At 35.3% G+C, this 17532-nt stretch overlaps 1 protein-coding gene across 9 annotated transcripts in view; it reads right to left on the minus strand.

Annotated features, from left to right (window-relative positions):
• The window catches only part of PCDH7 (protocadherin 7), a 409841-nt gene that overhangs the window by 334421 nt on the left and 57888 nt on the right, over positions 1–17532 (minus strand). Inside the window, exon 2 of one of the 9 annotated variants that reach the window (XM_057546770.1) lies at positions 14852–16646. The exons of 7 other annotated variants lie outside the window; for them this stretch is intronic. In XM_057546770.1, coding sequence (XP_057402753.1) covers positions 16569–16646 — 78 coding nt within the window. In that variant the 3' untranslated portion in view covers positions 14852–16568. Of the gene's footprint in view, positions 1–14851; positions 16647–17532 lie in introns of those variants that run through there. One more of the 9 variants, XM_057546772.1, reaches the window with a different exon arrangement.

Below are 17532 nucleotides of genomic sequence, written 5' to 3' on the forward strand. Positions count from 1 at the left end.
ATAAGGGAAAAGAGAAAAAGATGATCTCGGGGGTTTTCCCTCTAAAAAAAAGTGAGTGGATATCAGTACTATTCACTCACATGAGGAAGATTTATGAAGATGGCAAACTGAGGTATATGAGGAAAAAACTCAATGGCTCTACTTTTACTCTGTTATGTTTGTGATAATATTAATAACTAGCAATTACTGAGCACTTATTCTGTGCCAAGTATACCTCTATATACTTGTATATTTAATTTTTTATATCTTTTACCTAATCCCCCCAAGAGCCCCATGAATTAATTCTTATTATCATCCTCATTTAGAGATTAAGAAAACTAAATTACAGAGAGATTTGCCCTAGTCAGCCAGTTAATAGAGTCATGGAGAATCTGGTGCCAGAACCTACTGCATGACCACTGGGTACTACTGCCTTTACCAGTGGAAAAGCTGAATAGGTAATTGTATTGAGTATGGAGCCCAGGTGAGAAGCCTGGGATGGTGATACATAAAAACAAAATCCTGGGGCACCACATGACTTAGATATTTAGTAGAAGCAGCATAGGAGACTAAGAAGATGTAGTCAGCAATGGAGAGGAAAACCAAGTGAAGATGGTCATAAGAAGTGCTCCAGGGAGAGGGAGTGAACAACCACTCAAATGCCAAGATTTTAGACAAGGAGACAGAACTGACCACTGAATTTAGATTTCACTATGTTCTAGAACACTGTCAAAAACAGTAATCATCTTCCTATCTCAGGGCAAAGAGGAAGAGGGACATCCTCTTGGACTTCCCCTCCTAATTCTGAGACACTGTTCTATTATCTTAGTTCAATAAGCCCTATGTCTACAAAACCCAAACAATCAATCAAACCATCTGTCTTCTAAATCTTGTCATCGACAAGTACTTCATCAATTCACTAGGATAATTTGGCAGCTGGCTTGTTTGTTTTCTCGTTTTTTGGGTGTTTTTCTTCTATCACTTGTCACTATCCTAGATGACTTGGATGACTCATTCATGTATTTAGCTTCAAAATTCTTTTGCCCCTATATTCAGTGACCGACACTCCCACTCAGCTTTGGCAATCCATACCCATAGATACAAAATAAATTGTTTCTAAACAAAAAGTGTTCTATTGTACTATCCAGAATTGTGAAATTCTCTTCTCTCATTCCCATCCCACTCATGCCCACAAAAATTCCTCTTAGGCATCAAAGGCTGATGCTCTTTCCTGGCTTGACTGTCATCTCTTCCTAATTGTGATCTCCCTGATAACACATTTCGTGGGTGCAATTGATTCTCCCATTCTTTGACCTTCTCTCACAGCGGCCTTGCCAATCCCATTACCAAATCAATCCTACCATCTGTTTGCTCTCCTCCTCCTCCTGGGCTGCCAAGAGTTACTGAGAAAATTGAATAACCATGCTGATTGACTCTGCTACAAATTTATGATTTCCGATGTCAGCTGAACTCTCAGAGCTGCTTAGCAGCCCTATTACTCATTCCTACTTGGCTGGTCTTCCCATTCCACACCGCAGCTGTTCCCACCACACCCTCCTCAGATCCCCCACTCTCACCCTCACTCCCCTCAACCTCAACACATGATTTCACCTCCTACTACTGAGAACATTGGGACCATCAGGCATGAACCCCCTCCACTTCCCTCCTCTATGTCTCCAAATTTATTGGTTTCTTTACTCACTGGGACTTCACTTTGCATCTAAGAAGAAGAATCCTTATTCTCTGGTTCACCTGACCTTTTGATTCCACTCTTCCTGCCTCTGCCAAGATCTTGTTTCATCAATGTGCTTTCTCTTTTCCATTCAACCTCTAACCTTCTTTCAACCTACAAACCTACCTGAATTTCCCTATTTTGTAAAAAAAGATCTTTTCTTCCCCTCTTCCACCATCAAGTTGCTGTTTTCTTTTCCTTCCTACAAAGATTCTTGGCAAAGGACCTTGCATTCAACGGCTCTGCTTACTTAAACTGGCTCCATAAGATCTGGTGTAATCTTAGCTGGCTACCATGCTGATGAAACTATTCGAAATGCTACACAAAGGACGCTTTTCTCACTCTTCAGTTTTCTTGATCTGAATGATGGGAGTTTGGCTTTAATATGAATACATTTACTTACTAACTGTTTCAATTTGGGAAAGGCATTTAAAGTCCGTAAGATTGAGTGCCCTCATATGTAAATTGCGGATGTATGGGTCACTTTTAAGGATACCTCAGGTTCCTTTGAGCAAATTACTTTCACCCACTGAATTTAGTCTGGTAAAACTGTTATTCAGAGTGTGTTGCCCTTCTTGTCAACCAAAAGGTTGACAAGTTACCCCAAAAGGATATTTCAGCGTTCCCTCTCTGGAGTCTGAATAGTGAGCTTGAAAGGAACAGTCTACCAACCCCTGCTAACCTCTGAATTGACTTCTACCCTCTGGAGCTGGAACGGACCTTTCTCTTTCCTGAGCATGTTTATCCTCTGCTAGAACTTTTTGAGCCCCATCTCTTGGTTCCCAAAGCCATCTTCAGTCTAAAATGCTAAATTGTAAACTTGGTTTCTATTGCTTGAAAATAAATTTTATTATTAGGGTTAAATGAGCTCATCTGTGTAATATTTTTAGTGCAAAATTTAGTGACTAGTAAAAGTCAATTTTTGCTATTATTATTGGTTTTGATATTGTTATTATTAGTACGTCTATGAGCAGAAACACTTTCCATTTTTTTCCAGCTTTTCATCACACAGTTTTCTTCAGATTCTACATATACTTCTTTTATGGTGTCTTCCCCATATCTCCACAAGATTGGTCCTTTGTCGTCTTCTGTTTTTACACTCTCTGTGAACTCCCTAGGGAGCTCATATACTTGACTGGAGTCAGCTATCACTAAATGTAGATGAACTGTTTAATTCTTTCTTTTCCCAAGCTTAATCTCCTACATTTCAAATTCCACTTGCTTATTAAAATGTTCAAATCTAAAACAAAATTGTTTTCCATTCCTCTCCTCTATTCCCCAACCTCCAGTCATCTGCCAAACATTTTACATCCATCTGTCCATATGCCTCTTGATCTGTCTCCAAAGTCGTGGCATCAGAATCACATGATCAGACTTTATCAGACTATCTGAGTTCCCTAACAGGTATCCCTTTCTCTAGTACTTTTACTATAAACTGCCCTCCATTCTTCCCACAGAGCCATCATTCTAAATCAAGTATTGCATTATACCCCTGCTTGAAAATTGCAGTGACTTCCACATGTTCACAGGATAAACCCAAACTCCTAGGCATAAAATTCAAGGCTCCTCTTGAGTTGAATCTACTTAATCTTTCCGGTTCATATCTAGTCACTCTTCCCATGTCCCCTATACTCTAACCAAACTGGATGGTGTCTTTTACCAAATAAATGATTCATTTTGATGCTTTCATTATTTTGCTCATGATTTCTTCTCCAGTTGAAATGCCTCTTTCTTCCCTCCTTAGTGTAAATAAACTTAATTTATTGTAAGGTTCAATGCAAAAGCTTCTTGTATTATTCCCAAATGACTTCACTTTCCCTCTTTATCTCTGTTGCCCTATAGCACTTGTAACACATCTGACCCTCTTGGTAACTAACTCCTTAAAAGCACAGATGGCATCTTTCCCACATTTATATTCCCAGCCTCAAGCACAGTGTCTGGGCTAAAGTGGTATTCAGTAATTATTTTTGAGTAATTGTTTCCCTCTGGTGACTCAGAATAGAAAAATACATTCTGAAATATATATGTACATATATGAATATGTATGAATAATATATATGGACATATATATGAATATGTGAAACAGACATGTAGAGAAAATATATATTTCAAAATATTTATTATATATCTAAATATGTATATTTAGATATATGTGTATGTGCATCCAAAATAATCCAGAACTTTTATACTTTTATACTCCATTTGTTAATGCTTCACCAGTCAATACGTGACTCAACACTGACATTATTCAGTATGAAGTACTACATACAATACATTATGAAGTATTCCTGATATACTTCACTTACAATATCAAGAAAAGTTATATTCAGAATCGGCAAATCAAGCATTGAGAAAATTCTATATTATATACAATGGTAAGATATTCTGACAATATGATATATCACAGATTGTAGCTTTTCATAATAATATTAGTAAGACAATTTGGATTTCTAAGTTAATTTTTAAAAGAAAACATTTAACTCTTTCAATTAGAGAAGACGTGGTGAACTGCCAATCCATGGGTAACAGCAACATTAAAGGCATGATGGCATTCCTTCTGAAACCTATCAAACACAATACAAATTTCAAACAAAAATACAATCTTTTGTTTAAAAAATTATATTAAAAAGCATACTGAATATGATTTATACAGGATTTTGCATAAATTTTATGATAAAGTATAAAACAGGCATTTTGAAAATTGCACATCGAGAATGTGGATATTTATCTATAGAACTGTGGGTTAAATACTTTGCATACATAGGATATGTGCAATGTCTGCATTATATGAATATTAAGAATAATGTCAGCAACACAGAATAACTTTACAGGACATCTTTGCTGGAAAATTTAACAATGTTAATAACACATATTAATCATTATTCATAGACCAGGGGTTCTAAATTCTTGAAACACTAGATATCTCATGGCATACTGTGGTCCCATTCAGCTCTAACAGATTGAAGCTATATTTCCTTGGTTGCAAGTCAAAGATCACACAGAAAACATCCAGGCAGAAAGCACCTAGTCCAATAGAATATGTATCTTTTAATTGGAATTAAAGATGCAAAAAAGAGAAAAAAAAAAGAGTAACTCTGCAGACTCTCCCTTCAGTATTGATGATCCTTAAAAATTCCACTGTTACAGAACTGCCAGAACAGTCTCAATACAAATGAAATCCTACAAATTATTTTATTTTTTCAAAAGAAAACAGTGAGCCTTATAAACAGTAGGACTGTGAAAGTCATATCTGCATTATCTGTGGCATAAATTAATTTTTATAAAACCATGACACACAAAAGCAAGCAAAAACCACTGAAAATACTTTAATGATATGCTGCAAGGTCAAAATAAAAATACTTTTGGGTAAAGTGTGAAATAATCAGCTTATAGCTTGAGGAGTGAGTTCAGACAATGATAGAGGTAGAAACGGGATGGCATCGATTTGATGAGCGATGATTTTTAGCCTTCAGCCTCAAGATAGTCTCTGAGGCATGACTTGAGATCACAGCTTAACATCAAGGAAAGTCTTTTTTTGACAGTATTACAGCAAAAGGATTTTATATTTAAATGATGCTTTCTATCTATATCTCAACATCGTATAGATTTGCCAAATCATCACACATAAACATTTTAAGTTGGACTGAACTCCATGTTTAAAGAATAGTTTCAAGTCTATGGATTTTAGAAACCATGCATTTATATGTATTTCTTTCGTTATTAACTATACTAATTCCTCTAGAATAAGTCTAGAATAAGGAAATAAGTCTCTAGAGCAGAGCAGTGTATCGGTGCCAAGAAATGACCAAAGAGAGCTGTTGTCTCTACTTCTTATTCCACATAAAGTGTGGCCACTAATGGCATAGAATTCCAAGTCTAAGAGAAATATGTCTCCGTTAAGGCACAATCCAGATTCCTTTAGGGTTATTTGTTTCTTCCCTCTCTGGTGCTTCGTTCCCACTGCTTTGAGAGTTATTCCCCTAACAAATCAAGGCCTCCACTGCCCTGTACTTAAAGAACTCTGCTGTCTGACTCCCATTTCTCCCAGGATCAAGTTGAATCTCCTTCACATGAAATCTAATGCCATTTACATCTTGATCTATTTCCCAGTCTCCTTTTATATCATCCTGCCTTGGCATCTACTTGTCCTCCACCAGACCCCTTACTCTTGGTACCATGTAGTTATCACATCTGGGTAATATAGTTATCTTGGTAATAACAGAATTTCTGCAATAGAGCAGATCCCGAGTAACACACAGAGTGTACATGACGTATGATATATATGTATATAAACAGGTGCACATCACCCCAACTGTTACCCAGAAGTTAATTCTTTATAGGAATATGACATCCTCTGCACCTAATCTATTGTAGCAATGCAATAAATATTTATTGAATAACTATTTATACATTGCATTGAATGCCCTAAAATCACATAAAATTCCCCTTTATAGCAACAAATGAATTCAATCACTGTTTAATAAGCATCTACTAACTTACCATAAGCAAGGCGCTTTGCTAAGAACTGGGGGGAGACAGCAAATATGATTCAGGCTTGGACCTTCCCAGTCAAGAGATTATGGTGCAATAATAAAATAATACATATATTCACTTACATGCACAAAACAATTCCATCATTAAAGGTAGGAAGCTCCAGGTAACATAAAATCACACAGATAAAATGACTTAACATTAACACTCACGACCTGGTAATCAGAAACAGCTTATAAAAGAAGAATCATGGAAGGTAGGATTCACTCATGTAAAATTAGAAGACAGAGATTTGCTGGAGGAGATAACAGTATAGATTAAGATAAACTGGTAGGAAAGTGTGAAGCAGGTAAAGTCACTCGAAACTTACCAAGCTTAACAGGAGCATCAAGTTCATGAAAAGAATGAAAAGTATAAATGGGAAAGGGAGATTAGAGTCAGAGGAATATGATTCTAAATTAAGAAGTTGGAAATGTATTAATTCGAAATGAACAGGCACTAAATGTTCCTGAGCATGGCCTAAGAAGAAGCAAGTTGTTCTGTCCTTGCAAGATTTGGGGGTGGCAATGTATGGGATACTTCAGCCTTCAGTGTAATATCTGAATCCATTATGTATACTTTGTACACAACTTTAATAGCAGTTCAACCATGCTCTCCATACCTAGCCATGATCTATTTTATCTCATAGTCTTGATCACTTGCCAGTAGCACTTACAAAGAAAGCACGAGAAAGCTTTCTTTATTTAACACATATTTTTATGATCCAATATTGCTAGATGACACAGTAAGTGAAGTAACTTCTGATAACAGTCATCAGGGCATATCAGTTTCAAGTTCAACTAAACAGCAAGTAATGGTGACTACTGGAGGATGGTGCAAAGCCTTACAAACCTCTACGTGAAAAGTAGTCAATAAAACAAGTTAATAGAAAAATTACTGCAAACTATTTCAAGAAAACTGAAATAAAACATTCCTCACAGTTAAACAAAACTGAATGGCAACACAAATGATGCAGCAATAGCTGAAAAGAACATGTCACAGTATAAAAGGTGCTCCCCACAATCACAACAGTGATTAACATAATTAATCACTTAATTTATTTTGATTAATATAATTCCAAATATTCGAAGAAAATGAAAGTGAGAATATGAGCTTACCAAATTACCCTGCTGAAGTGTACTAGAAATAAATAAATAAACCTGTTAGATATTTCACCAATGTTTGTTTTAATGAGTAGTTTCTAAATGTTAAGAGACTCATGGAAACAGCTCAAAGTATCCATTGATAATTGATCATGTTTTATAATATTCTTATTTATAAATATTACCATGTTTTATAAGCACGTTTGTATGTTCTAAATAATCCCAAAAATACCTTTCCAAAACATACTAAACAGCAAGTTTGTTTGTAAAGTTTGTATAGTCCACACCAAAAAACAATTCTAAAATCAAGTTTAAATTCCTGTAAGGGTTTAAGGAAATAAGGGTTTAAAGTCAGGCATATCTGAAGTTCGAATCTCAAACTAACTCATGACCAGTGTTTTTGGTGTAAAACAAATTTGTTTTTAATAGCAGATAGCACTCAGAGACACCTACTATATGGCGGGCACTATTGTGAATTGTGTTCAAACTGCTTCTGGAATCTTAGCTCAACTAGTGAATAGCTACATGACTGGGGTCAATTTCTGAGCCTTTCTTTAATTATAGCTGTTATTTATACATTCTCACTGTATGCCAAGCATGGCCATAAGTGGTATATGTCAACTTATATTAACTCATTATATGACATACAACATATAGCATACTAATTCATGCACTTTTCCTAATATTACCATAAGACTTCTATTATCTTCATTTAAATACATGACAGGTTAAGTAGCTTGCCCAAAGTCTCAAAGACTGGTCCATAATCAATGCTCTAAACATTTCATCTTTTAATTCATGAATTATATATACCTTTAAGTCATATATTTTCACAGGAACCCCAAGAGAGGACAAAATACAGCAATTCAAATACTTAGTAAATGTATTTAAACTGAAAGATCACTCACAGATCAGATCGTTATCAGGTAACTATCAGACCAAAAATTAAATTGCAACATTCTGATCATCTGAAGATGTAATAACAACTAAAAAGAAAGAAGCTTAAGAATCACACATCTTTGTCTTCATCCTAGCACAAATGTTTACCGAATTATTTTTATCACAAGTTCAATTGTTCTTATTTTAGAAATTAGAACTTCTAATTGACTATATACTATCAATTAAACATCCACAATTTTTGTATACTTCCTATTCCATTTGCCAAAAATTTCTGCTATGTGATAAGTGAGCAATTTGAATTGATGTGTTAGACAAGGGAAAGAGTCAGGGAAAAAAAAAATTGCTTTTTTCTCTTTATAAGGTTTTGTATTACAGTGTCTTTAGATTTCTATAAATATTCAGTTCTGTGTACAATAAAATATCTGTGGGCAACATAGTAACCAAAGTTACATTCTAAGTGGCATTCATACATTAACTGCCAAAGGAGGCTACAGAATAATTTTTGAAAGGGAAAAAAAAAAAGCCCTGTGGACCTACTATAGTATGCAAACTCAACGGAAACGAATAGCCTAATGATATATCCATGAGGAGGTAGCCAACAGAGTTCAGTGATTGGGAAAGAAAGCTTGACAAAATCTAGGTATATTAGTCATATCCTCAAAATATTTTATTTCTTTGCAAGTTCTGAATTGTCAACAGTGTAAAATGAAGAGAAAAGTACCTCCAGAAGGATTGCTATATTTTATGGCTCAATATTCATAACTACTGTGGCCATTCTTTCTACTGTTGTAAAAAGGCAGAACCAATCAGCTGGCAGATGACTGTCTTTGGCTCGGCAGAAACTTCCATTTCATGTGATAAAGTCAAACACACACAATATGAATATGTTCTCACTGGGGAGGGAAGGAGGGATGAGAGACCCCTTTCATGTCATTTACTTTATAAATTATTTCTAAGATGCATTTTTTTTTTCTTCAGGCCTGTCCAAAGGCAGAGTTCCATTGTCCCTTTCTAAAATGCAGTCCTTTGTAAGTCATTTCAATGGCCCTTAATAGAATCCTATCAATCACATTATACTTTCAAAAATATGATCACCCTAATACATATGTTTTACGTTTTCTCTCAAAATCATAAATGGAACTTCTTTTTTATCGAAGTGTATCCTTTAGTCATCTACTTGTCATTTACTTGTGGTCACTTGGAATTTAAAATGTAATTCAGTTAACACTTGCACATATTTGATAGGCTTTTAATTCATGGAAGTATTTCATACCATAAAACTTCTTTTAAAAAATCTGTTTCTGGATTCAGAAAAAAAAGCATATGTATGTTCTCTTCTTTTAAAATGAAGAATTATTTTTAATTCTGGTAGCATGTGATATAACCATCAACAATTCTAAAGCTTTCTTTCTTTCTTTTTTCATTGTCTCCATTACACCCATTGGGAGTACAATGGCTTAGGTCACAACATGAAACATCATGCTAATTAAACTGCCAATTAACTGGTATAAGAACTATATTGCATGAAATAGATTGCTGTATTACTTTGTTTTAACTTTTGTGTCATTTCAACTTGGTAACCACTCATTTAGAATCCTCTAATCATGCTCTTTCATCCAAATGTTAATCTCAGATGGCACGAGCACATGATTGCTGAGGAGCCCCGGAGTAAGATACGTACTGCATTTCTTCCTAGTATTAAAAATGGTTTATTGAAAGATTAAAAGATCCTGTGTTTACAGATTCTTGGTATTCATTTGAATACAACCTCTTTTTAATGTAGTACTAATAGCAAGACATCCTCAAAAACATTTTCTCAAACATCTTCATCTAAATAGTGAGGCATTTGCTTGACAAGTCATCATAGGATTATTAAAAAGTCTCATGTAATAAATTGTTTCCTTAATATTATCAGTGTTTTCCTTAACACATTTTTTTTCAATTACATGACTTTACCAATCAAGTTTCAATTTTGGGTTCCAAAAAATGGCAGATTTATTAGTAAATATGCAGGGGTTTTAAAAAGTCAACCGGCAGGAAGTTAGACTATGCTATATCCACTTGAAATGTATTATCGGGAAGCAGCCAGTTTCTGATCCTTCTGGAATGCATATACCAAATGTCTGCTGCTTTCATGAGACTGACACATAGGGGAGAAAAAGCCCTTGCCGACCCGCCTTTTAACAGCTAGACACAGAGAGAAGAAGAAAGATTAGAGACCCAGGTCCCCCTCAGCTGCGACTGAGACAGAATTTTCACTGACAAAAATGGGAAGTGGCAATTAAAAAACAGGTTGAGCTGTACCTGATCTCAGAACTCCAATCTCTTAAAATAGGAAATGTTCATTTTTCTCCAAACATCTAAGGATAGAGTCTAGAAAGACATTCATTTTTAATCACATTAATTTTAACTCCTCATTAGAAATTCACAAAAAGCAGCATAAGATAGGTTATTATAGAGGTATTAACGTCCACAAAAATATAGAGTAGCCAACTTTTTCACAAGAAGTGTAAAAATTAGGGCTTCCCTGGTGGCGCAGTGGTTAAGAATCCGCCTGCCAATGCAGGCGACACGGGTTCGAGCCCTGGTCTGGGAAGATCCCACATGCCGCGTAGCAACTAAGCCTGTGCGCCACAACTACTGAGCCTACACCCTAGAGCCCGTGAGCCTCAACTACTGAGCCCGCATGCCACAACTACTGAAGTTCAGGCACCTAGAGCCCGTGCTCTGCAACAAGAGAAGCCACCTCAATGAGAAGCCTACGCACCACAACAAAGAGTAGCCCCACTCACTGCAACTAGAGAAAGCCTGTGCGCAGCAACGAAGACTCAACGCAGCCAGAACTAAAAAAATAAAATAAATAAATAAATTTTAAAATAAAATAAAATACCAAAAAAAAGTGTAAAAATTACTGAAACACATGGTCTAATAAAAATCTGTAGTTGGCTTTGTTTTTTTTTCAGATGCTCAGATGCTAAACTGTGATATGAACTTAAAATATAACTTTCTCATGTTTTCACCAGCAATGCTATGCGTTCCCAAAAATGCAGAGCCACTTCTGAGGCCTACATTTTCCACAGTCACAATTGTTAGTCAATATATTTCACCTAAAAAGTAGTTTCAAATAGGCAAAACTGAGCATTTTCAGTGGTTGTTTATTTGTTTTTTCCTCTCCAATATGCTTACTTAACCAATAACTATGTTTAAAATGAAAGCCACTGGCTTCCCTTATAGTAAATATGATCCAATTCAATTCAGCAAGTATTTATTTTGTTTATATTTCATACAGTCAAATCATATCATCCAATAAATGCAGCACTATTTTCTGCTTAATGAAGGACTTTGAAAATAAAGCCCTAATCATATAGAATAGATATTTATTAAATACTTGCAAAGAATAACGACTTATTTATGGATTGGTTGTCATAATCGGCATTACCCTTAGTTTTTATGATAACCTGACATAGTTCTCATTCTTAAGTTTCACAATTTTTAAGCTACTAATAATGAGAAAAAATTGTATTCCCTTATGATTGTGGATAAAGTGATCTCCAAAAATTGTTCTTTAACCTTTTGGAAACTTTCGTCATTGGATCATGACAAAGGTTTGGTTTCAGCTTTCACAATTTCCTTTCACTTGTCTATGCCTGAAAAAATTACAGCTCACAGAGCTCCCAGATTTGAACTGTAGCAGATCAGAAACTGATGCATTTTCCCTGGAGAACCTGGACCTGCACAATTTTTCTGAATTTCACACCATAGCATATGGAGAATACTGAGGGCTTGTCATTACATTTTTCTGTAAGGTGCCTTTTATTTCACTTTTGCCGGTGTTACTGAGTTTATTTTGGCCCATGAACATATCAGTCAACAACCTCACTCTTTTCATGTCAATTATAAAAACAACAGTAAGAAAATTAATAATTACCAGTGTTTATTGAGCTTTTGTTATGTCATACTCACTTTGCCTGGCTAAATCTCATTTAATCATCACAACTAATTTATGAGGTAGATACTGTTATTAACTTCATGTTACATATGAAGAAATGGAAGCAGAGAGATGTTGTTTGTTCAGAGGTCACCTCATTTATGTGTGTGAACCACGTTTCAAACCCAGGCTGCCTGGATTCCAGACCCTGAACTCTTAACCACTGTGATAGTCTGTCATTTAGCATATGGCATTGTAATAAATAGCCTGCGTGGCAGGAATTCCCATTAAACTGGGAGCTCTCCTGATTCAAAGAATGCAGCTGCCATTTTCCTCAGTCCACCCAAATTCCAGCAGCGAAGTCTTCATTAAAAGAAAAAAAAAATTGATGCAAATAGTCCATATTTATATTAATATAATTTAAGCATGCAAAGCAAGTAAGTTAGAGAAAAATTTCTCTTCTTCCCTGTATACAGTATTTAGAACAGAACTTTTTTATCACAGATTCCACCTTTATCCAATATTTCAGTGAGCTAGAACTCCTGAATACCTCTCACATCTAAGTCATGAATTCTGAATTGGCCTCACTCAGACTAATAGATATGTGATCTAGGGAACCACAAAATTTACCTCTCCACCCCCAAATAGTTCCAGAACCTATCTTGAACCCCCATCTATAATAGTGTTTGGCATGAAGGCTCTGTGGCCCACCTGTTGAGTGCAGCCTCAGAAATCAGACTGGCAGGGCTCAATGCTCAGCACTACCTCCTGCTAATTCTGTAGCTTTGCAAATTTACCAAAACCCTCTGTTCCTCATTTTCCTCATCTGTAAAATGGGTGTCATGACAATAATAGTATCTACCTCATGAGGTTGATATAAATATTAAATAGGGCAATTAATATATCATCTACACAGAGTTGACTCTCGGTAACTTAAGTTTAAAAAATTATCAGAGAAATATGAAAATCTGTTCAACTAAATTATATTTACCAAAACAGAGAGGTAGAATAATAGCAGTTCAAAAAATAACAAGAACTAAAACCAAAAGCACGTATTTTAATTCCCAATAATATTTTCATTTTCTTTTATATCTTGGCGAAAGTTTTACCCATGTGCATCCAATCTGATGAATTCTGGACGTAATTTTTCAATTGGTAATTCTCATTCACGGTTGCTCCACTACTCTATATAGCCATTTCTCTTGAGCCAAGTGCAGTCTCCCCTTGCTCCCCACCTTTTTTTCCAAATGGATAGAGGCACGAGGCAAGGGTAGAAGTTTTATTTAGAAATAGTGGGACTTGGGAGAAGCTTGGTAGGTGGAAGCCTGCAAGTCTCCCATCTAAATTTCTAATCTTGTAAAACAAAGACTAAATTGACATTAAATTTTATTATCAAAATCAGTTCCATAAATGGCCAGAAATTCACCTAAATGAAAAAAAATTCAGTGTGACCAATTCTTTAAATAAGTATCCCTGAAGATTATCCATGCCATCTTTGTGATATTAAAAGTGACACTATTTTGCAAGTCAGTATACTGCAATGAAAAAAAAATCCAAATGATATGTATGATTTCATTTTGCTTCCCACTGTTTCTCTGACCTTTCCCAGTTGGAGTAGTAGCAGGAAAGTAAAATAAAAGTACTGTTGTTCTGTGTGAGGCACTTTGCGACTAAAACTTAATCGTGAAATTATAACAGCTGCAAGACTCCTCTGCCTGTTGCTTCTCCTACGCAGAGAATTACTATTAGATGAAAGAGCCTACAGCAATAAACATCAGGGGCTAGTGTTTCCTTCTCCTCTGAACCCACAGGCTGATCCAAGTACAGAAATGCCTTTGAAGTTACGGGGACCTTCATGTGCTGATCAATCCTTGGGGGGTAAAGAGCAAGAAAAACTGGTTCTAGCACTTTAATATATTCTGCCAGGGAATGCATTCAACTCAGGGTAGTCCAAAAACATTTCCTCTGTTACAAATTGAGTGATTTTGTACTTGGGTGTTGCTTGGTTCAATTAACTTAGAGGGAGCTATTGATCCCAGACGTGATTATTTGTAGCTCAGTACATATTTCTATTAAGTCAAACTAAGGTTGGAACAGCAACAAATATAAATTCATATTTTTCCTTGGTCCTAAGGCATATGTTGAGATTTGGGTCAGTTTTAGTGGAAAACAGCATATGATCCTCTTAATATGGATGATCAGTATTGATTATTGATATAATCAGTGTTCCATAGCACACTGTTAATATTTCTAAGTTATCAAAACCTAAGAATTAAGTTTACTTATCAAGAGTTAAGAATTTAAATGATCTTAAAATTGATAGTGCGATCCAAACCCATCATTTATGGATGAGAAATCTAAGCACCAGAAAACTCAAAAAATGTATCCTTTCAGGTCTGGCTGTTTAACAGCAGGGTAAAATTTGGCATCAAGACTCCTGACCCCATTCAGGGTGCTTTTCTCCAAACATTCTCTAATTTATCTCTGTCAAACCTTTCCTCTTTATCTTAAGTGGCTAAGCTCTTCACTTTCAAATTGTAAAGATGCAGAGAACGTAGTTTAAAAACCAGCAACATGAATATATTACACGTCCCATTATGTTTTAAGAGACTATTAAAATAAAAAAATACAGACATTTTATAAAGTAGCCTTTTTTATTATTTTGGTCACAGAAAAATATTCAATACAATAGAATTATGTAGTTTGTAGACTTATAATTTATTAAAATAGCATAAATAAAGACAAAAATCCCTGCAATAATATAGATAGGGTACCAGCTTCAGTTGATTGTCACATAGAAAGAAAAGGTAAAAATTTCAACTATAAAGTTAAAGGGTAAGATAAAGAGAAATGAATACAAATACCAGAGAACAATAGTTTCAAAATTATTATGGCACGTGGTGACCTCAAAAAATATGTCAATCTGTTTTAAATACTTACTATCTTATCTATGTTAATATATGATCACTTGTTATATAATTTACACTGAAGAAAAACGGGGAAAAACACATGTAACTTATTGGTAGGTTAAAAAGTTATAGTTAGAACACAAATATTTCCCCAGTCTCGTCTATTAGAGAATCTGTGATTCACATCCTCTGTCACTGAGTGGAGACCTTAAGGAATATAATATGACTTTCCAACTGTCTTCAAACTGATTTCACAAGAGCCTACTCTCATTATTTCCAGACATTGGTACCATTTTAATTTAAATGGCTCAATTGCATTAAATATCATACTTAATTGGAGAGCCTTTGCAGTAGTCATTCTATCTTCAGAATTGTTTCCTTTGTGAATAATAATCTTTAATAATGATCACGGCACATACGAAATGGCTTAAGACGGTTTACTCTACCTCTTTACGTTCTAGGTAACAAACCAAAGTGCAAATGTCAATCATTAAATTTTACCTTCTCCCACTTATACACACACACACAAATGCATACGTATACACTCACACCCATACAAAAATTAGACTTTATACAGTATCTTCAGTTGAGTAACTGTAATGCAAAGAGGTACTTCCTGCATGCAATTCATTTTTAACAAAATCTAAAAAGCCCTCCTCTGCATACATAAATGCATAGGACCACAAATTTTAAAAGCCAGTTTCCTATTAAATAATGGCCATACATTCCTTTAACACTTAAAGGGTTTACCCTAAATTCAATCAGAAATTGTGTAAAATGTCTGTGAGATATATTGTGAGCTTCTACTTCTACACCATAATAAATTATGTTTCAACAAGTATCAGACTGACCTAAATTTTATTTTCTCTCATGTCCACTAGTTTCTCACTTTCCCTGATTGGCAATAGTATTTCTTCTTTGTGCCTTATGAAATAGCCTTGAACAATCTAATTTTCTTGGAATTCAGTCCTGAGGTATACATTTCCATTTTCTTTGTTGATCTAGCACAGCCTCAGGTGATTTCTACATAATGCATCCAATTAGTTCAAGCAAGGCAAATGAAAGCACATCTATATTAATCTCCACCTTATTAACCATAAACAGTAACAGGATACAGGTCTCCATTCTTTGCTTGAGTCCATTCAAGTGCAAACTGAAGGAAAGGGATTTTCTGTTATTTTCATACTCTTGAGTATGATGATATTTCATTCTGTTTCTCCACAGTAATTGATAAGATTGCAAAACCTCTCTCACATCCCTTCTTTATTCCATATGAGAGCTTGATTTTCTTTTGCAGTTGGTTGCAAATTATAGTTTGATTCCTTTTTGCAGAGATTGTAATTTAAAGCCATTTTTGTTTTCTTCAAAATCAGAGCTTCATTTTAATCAGCTAGTGGTCCTGCCCCTTGGGAATCGATTTCTTTTTACACAAGACAAATCCAGGTCTATTAGGATCCAACACATTGAGTTGGAACATTACATGTATTTCACTTACGAGCACATACATTCATTTTACACGATTCCTCAATGTGGCCAGGGGGTTTCGTGGTCTGCACTGTATCCACCTATAAAAAATACAAAAATATATGTCTGCTTTACAGGGATGTGAGTAGGGTTTTGCTAGCCTAGTTCCAAAGTTTGGATGCACATATTGGCTGATAGTATTCTTTCCTTCTTTAAGATGTATTTGCAGTGGCCATAACCTCTTTCAGAAGTCATGGAGACATAACTGTTCTAGCTACAATTAACAACCCTGGGGCACCTAGATCAATACTGCTGGCTAATCTCTTGGATGTTATCTCTGACAAGAGATATTTGCATGGTAAAAGAAACATTGAATTAATTGTTTTTCAGGCTCCAAGTATTTGAAGGCTATGAAATGTCACCCGGAGAGGGGCTGTCAAGAGAGGGGGTATTGCTGGCTTTATTTATACTATAAATACAAAGAAGAATGAAATGGTAATTCTGTTGTTACTGCTTTTACAATTTACTGTCCCCTAATATCTCTGGGAGGTGAGCTTGATCTGAATGTTCACACCCTTCAAAGTAGCTTTCTAGTCTCTAAATGCAATCATTAGATAGCTCACTGTCTATAGAAATCTGAGCAATTTACACACTATCAACAAATGGTCCGCTAATCTCTGGTCAAGGATGAATTACTCTCCCCTTCAAAGTCATGACCATAAGAAGGCAATGTTTTCCACGAATGAAAGTGATGATAATACTCCTTCAAAACGTTTTGGTGCTAATGTGAGTTTTAAATAGTGTTGAATATTTATTTCTCTGAACTTGAGCCTGACGAATAGGCTGATTTCTGCTCTGAGTGCCAAAAAGTACACAGAATATTGTTTCCAGTTTGATGGTGCAGTTGATGTCAGGAAAACCTTTAGTGAGTTTGAATATTGCCAAAAAGATAATGAATCACTTCCATAAAATAAAAGTGCTACAGTT

The sequence above is a fragment of the Balaenoptera acutorostrata genome, chromosome 5 (genome assembly GCF_949987535.1).
Source record: "Balaenoptera acutorostrata chromosome 5, mBalAcu1.1, whole genome shotgun sequence".
Classification (NCBI taxonomy): Eukaryota; Metazoa; Chordata; class Mammalia; order Artiodactyla; family Balaenopteridae; genus Balaenoptera; species Balaenoptera acutorostrata.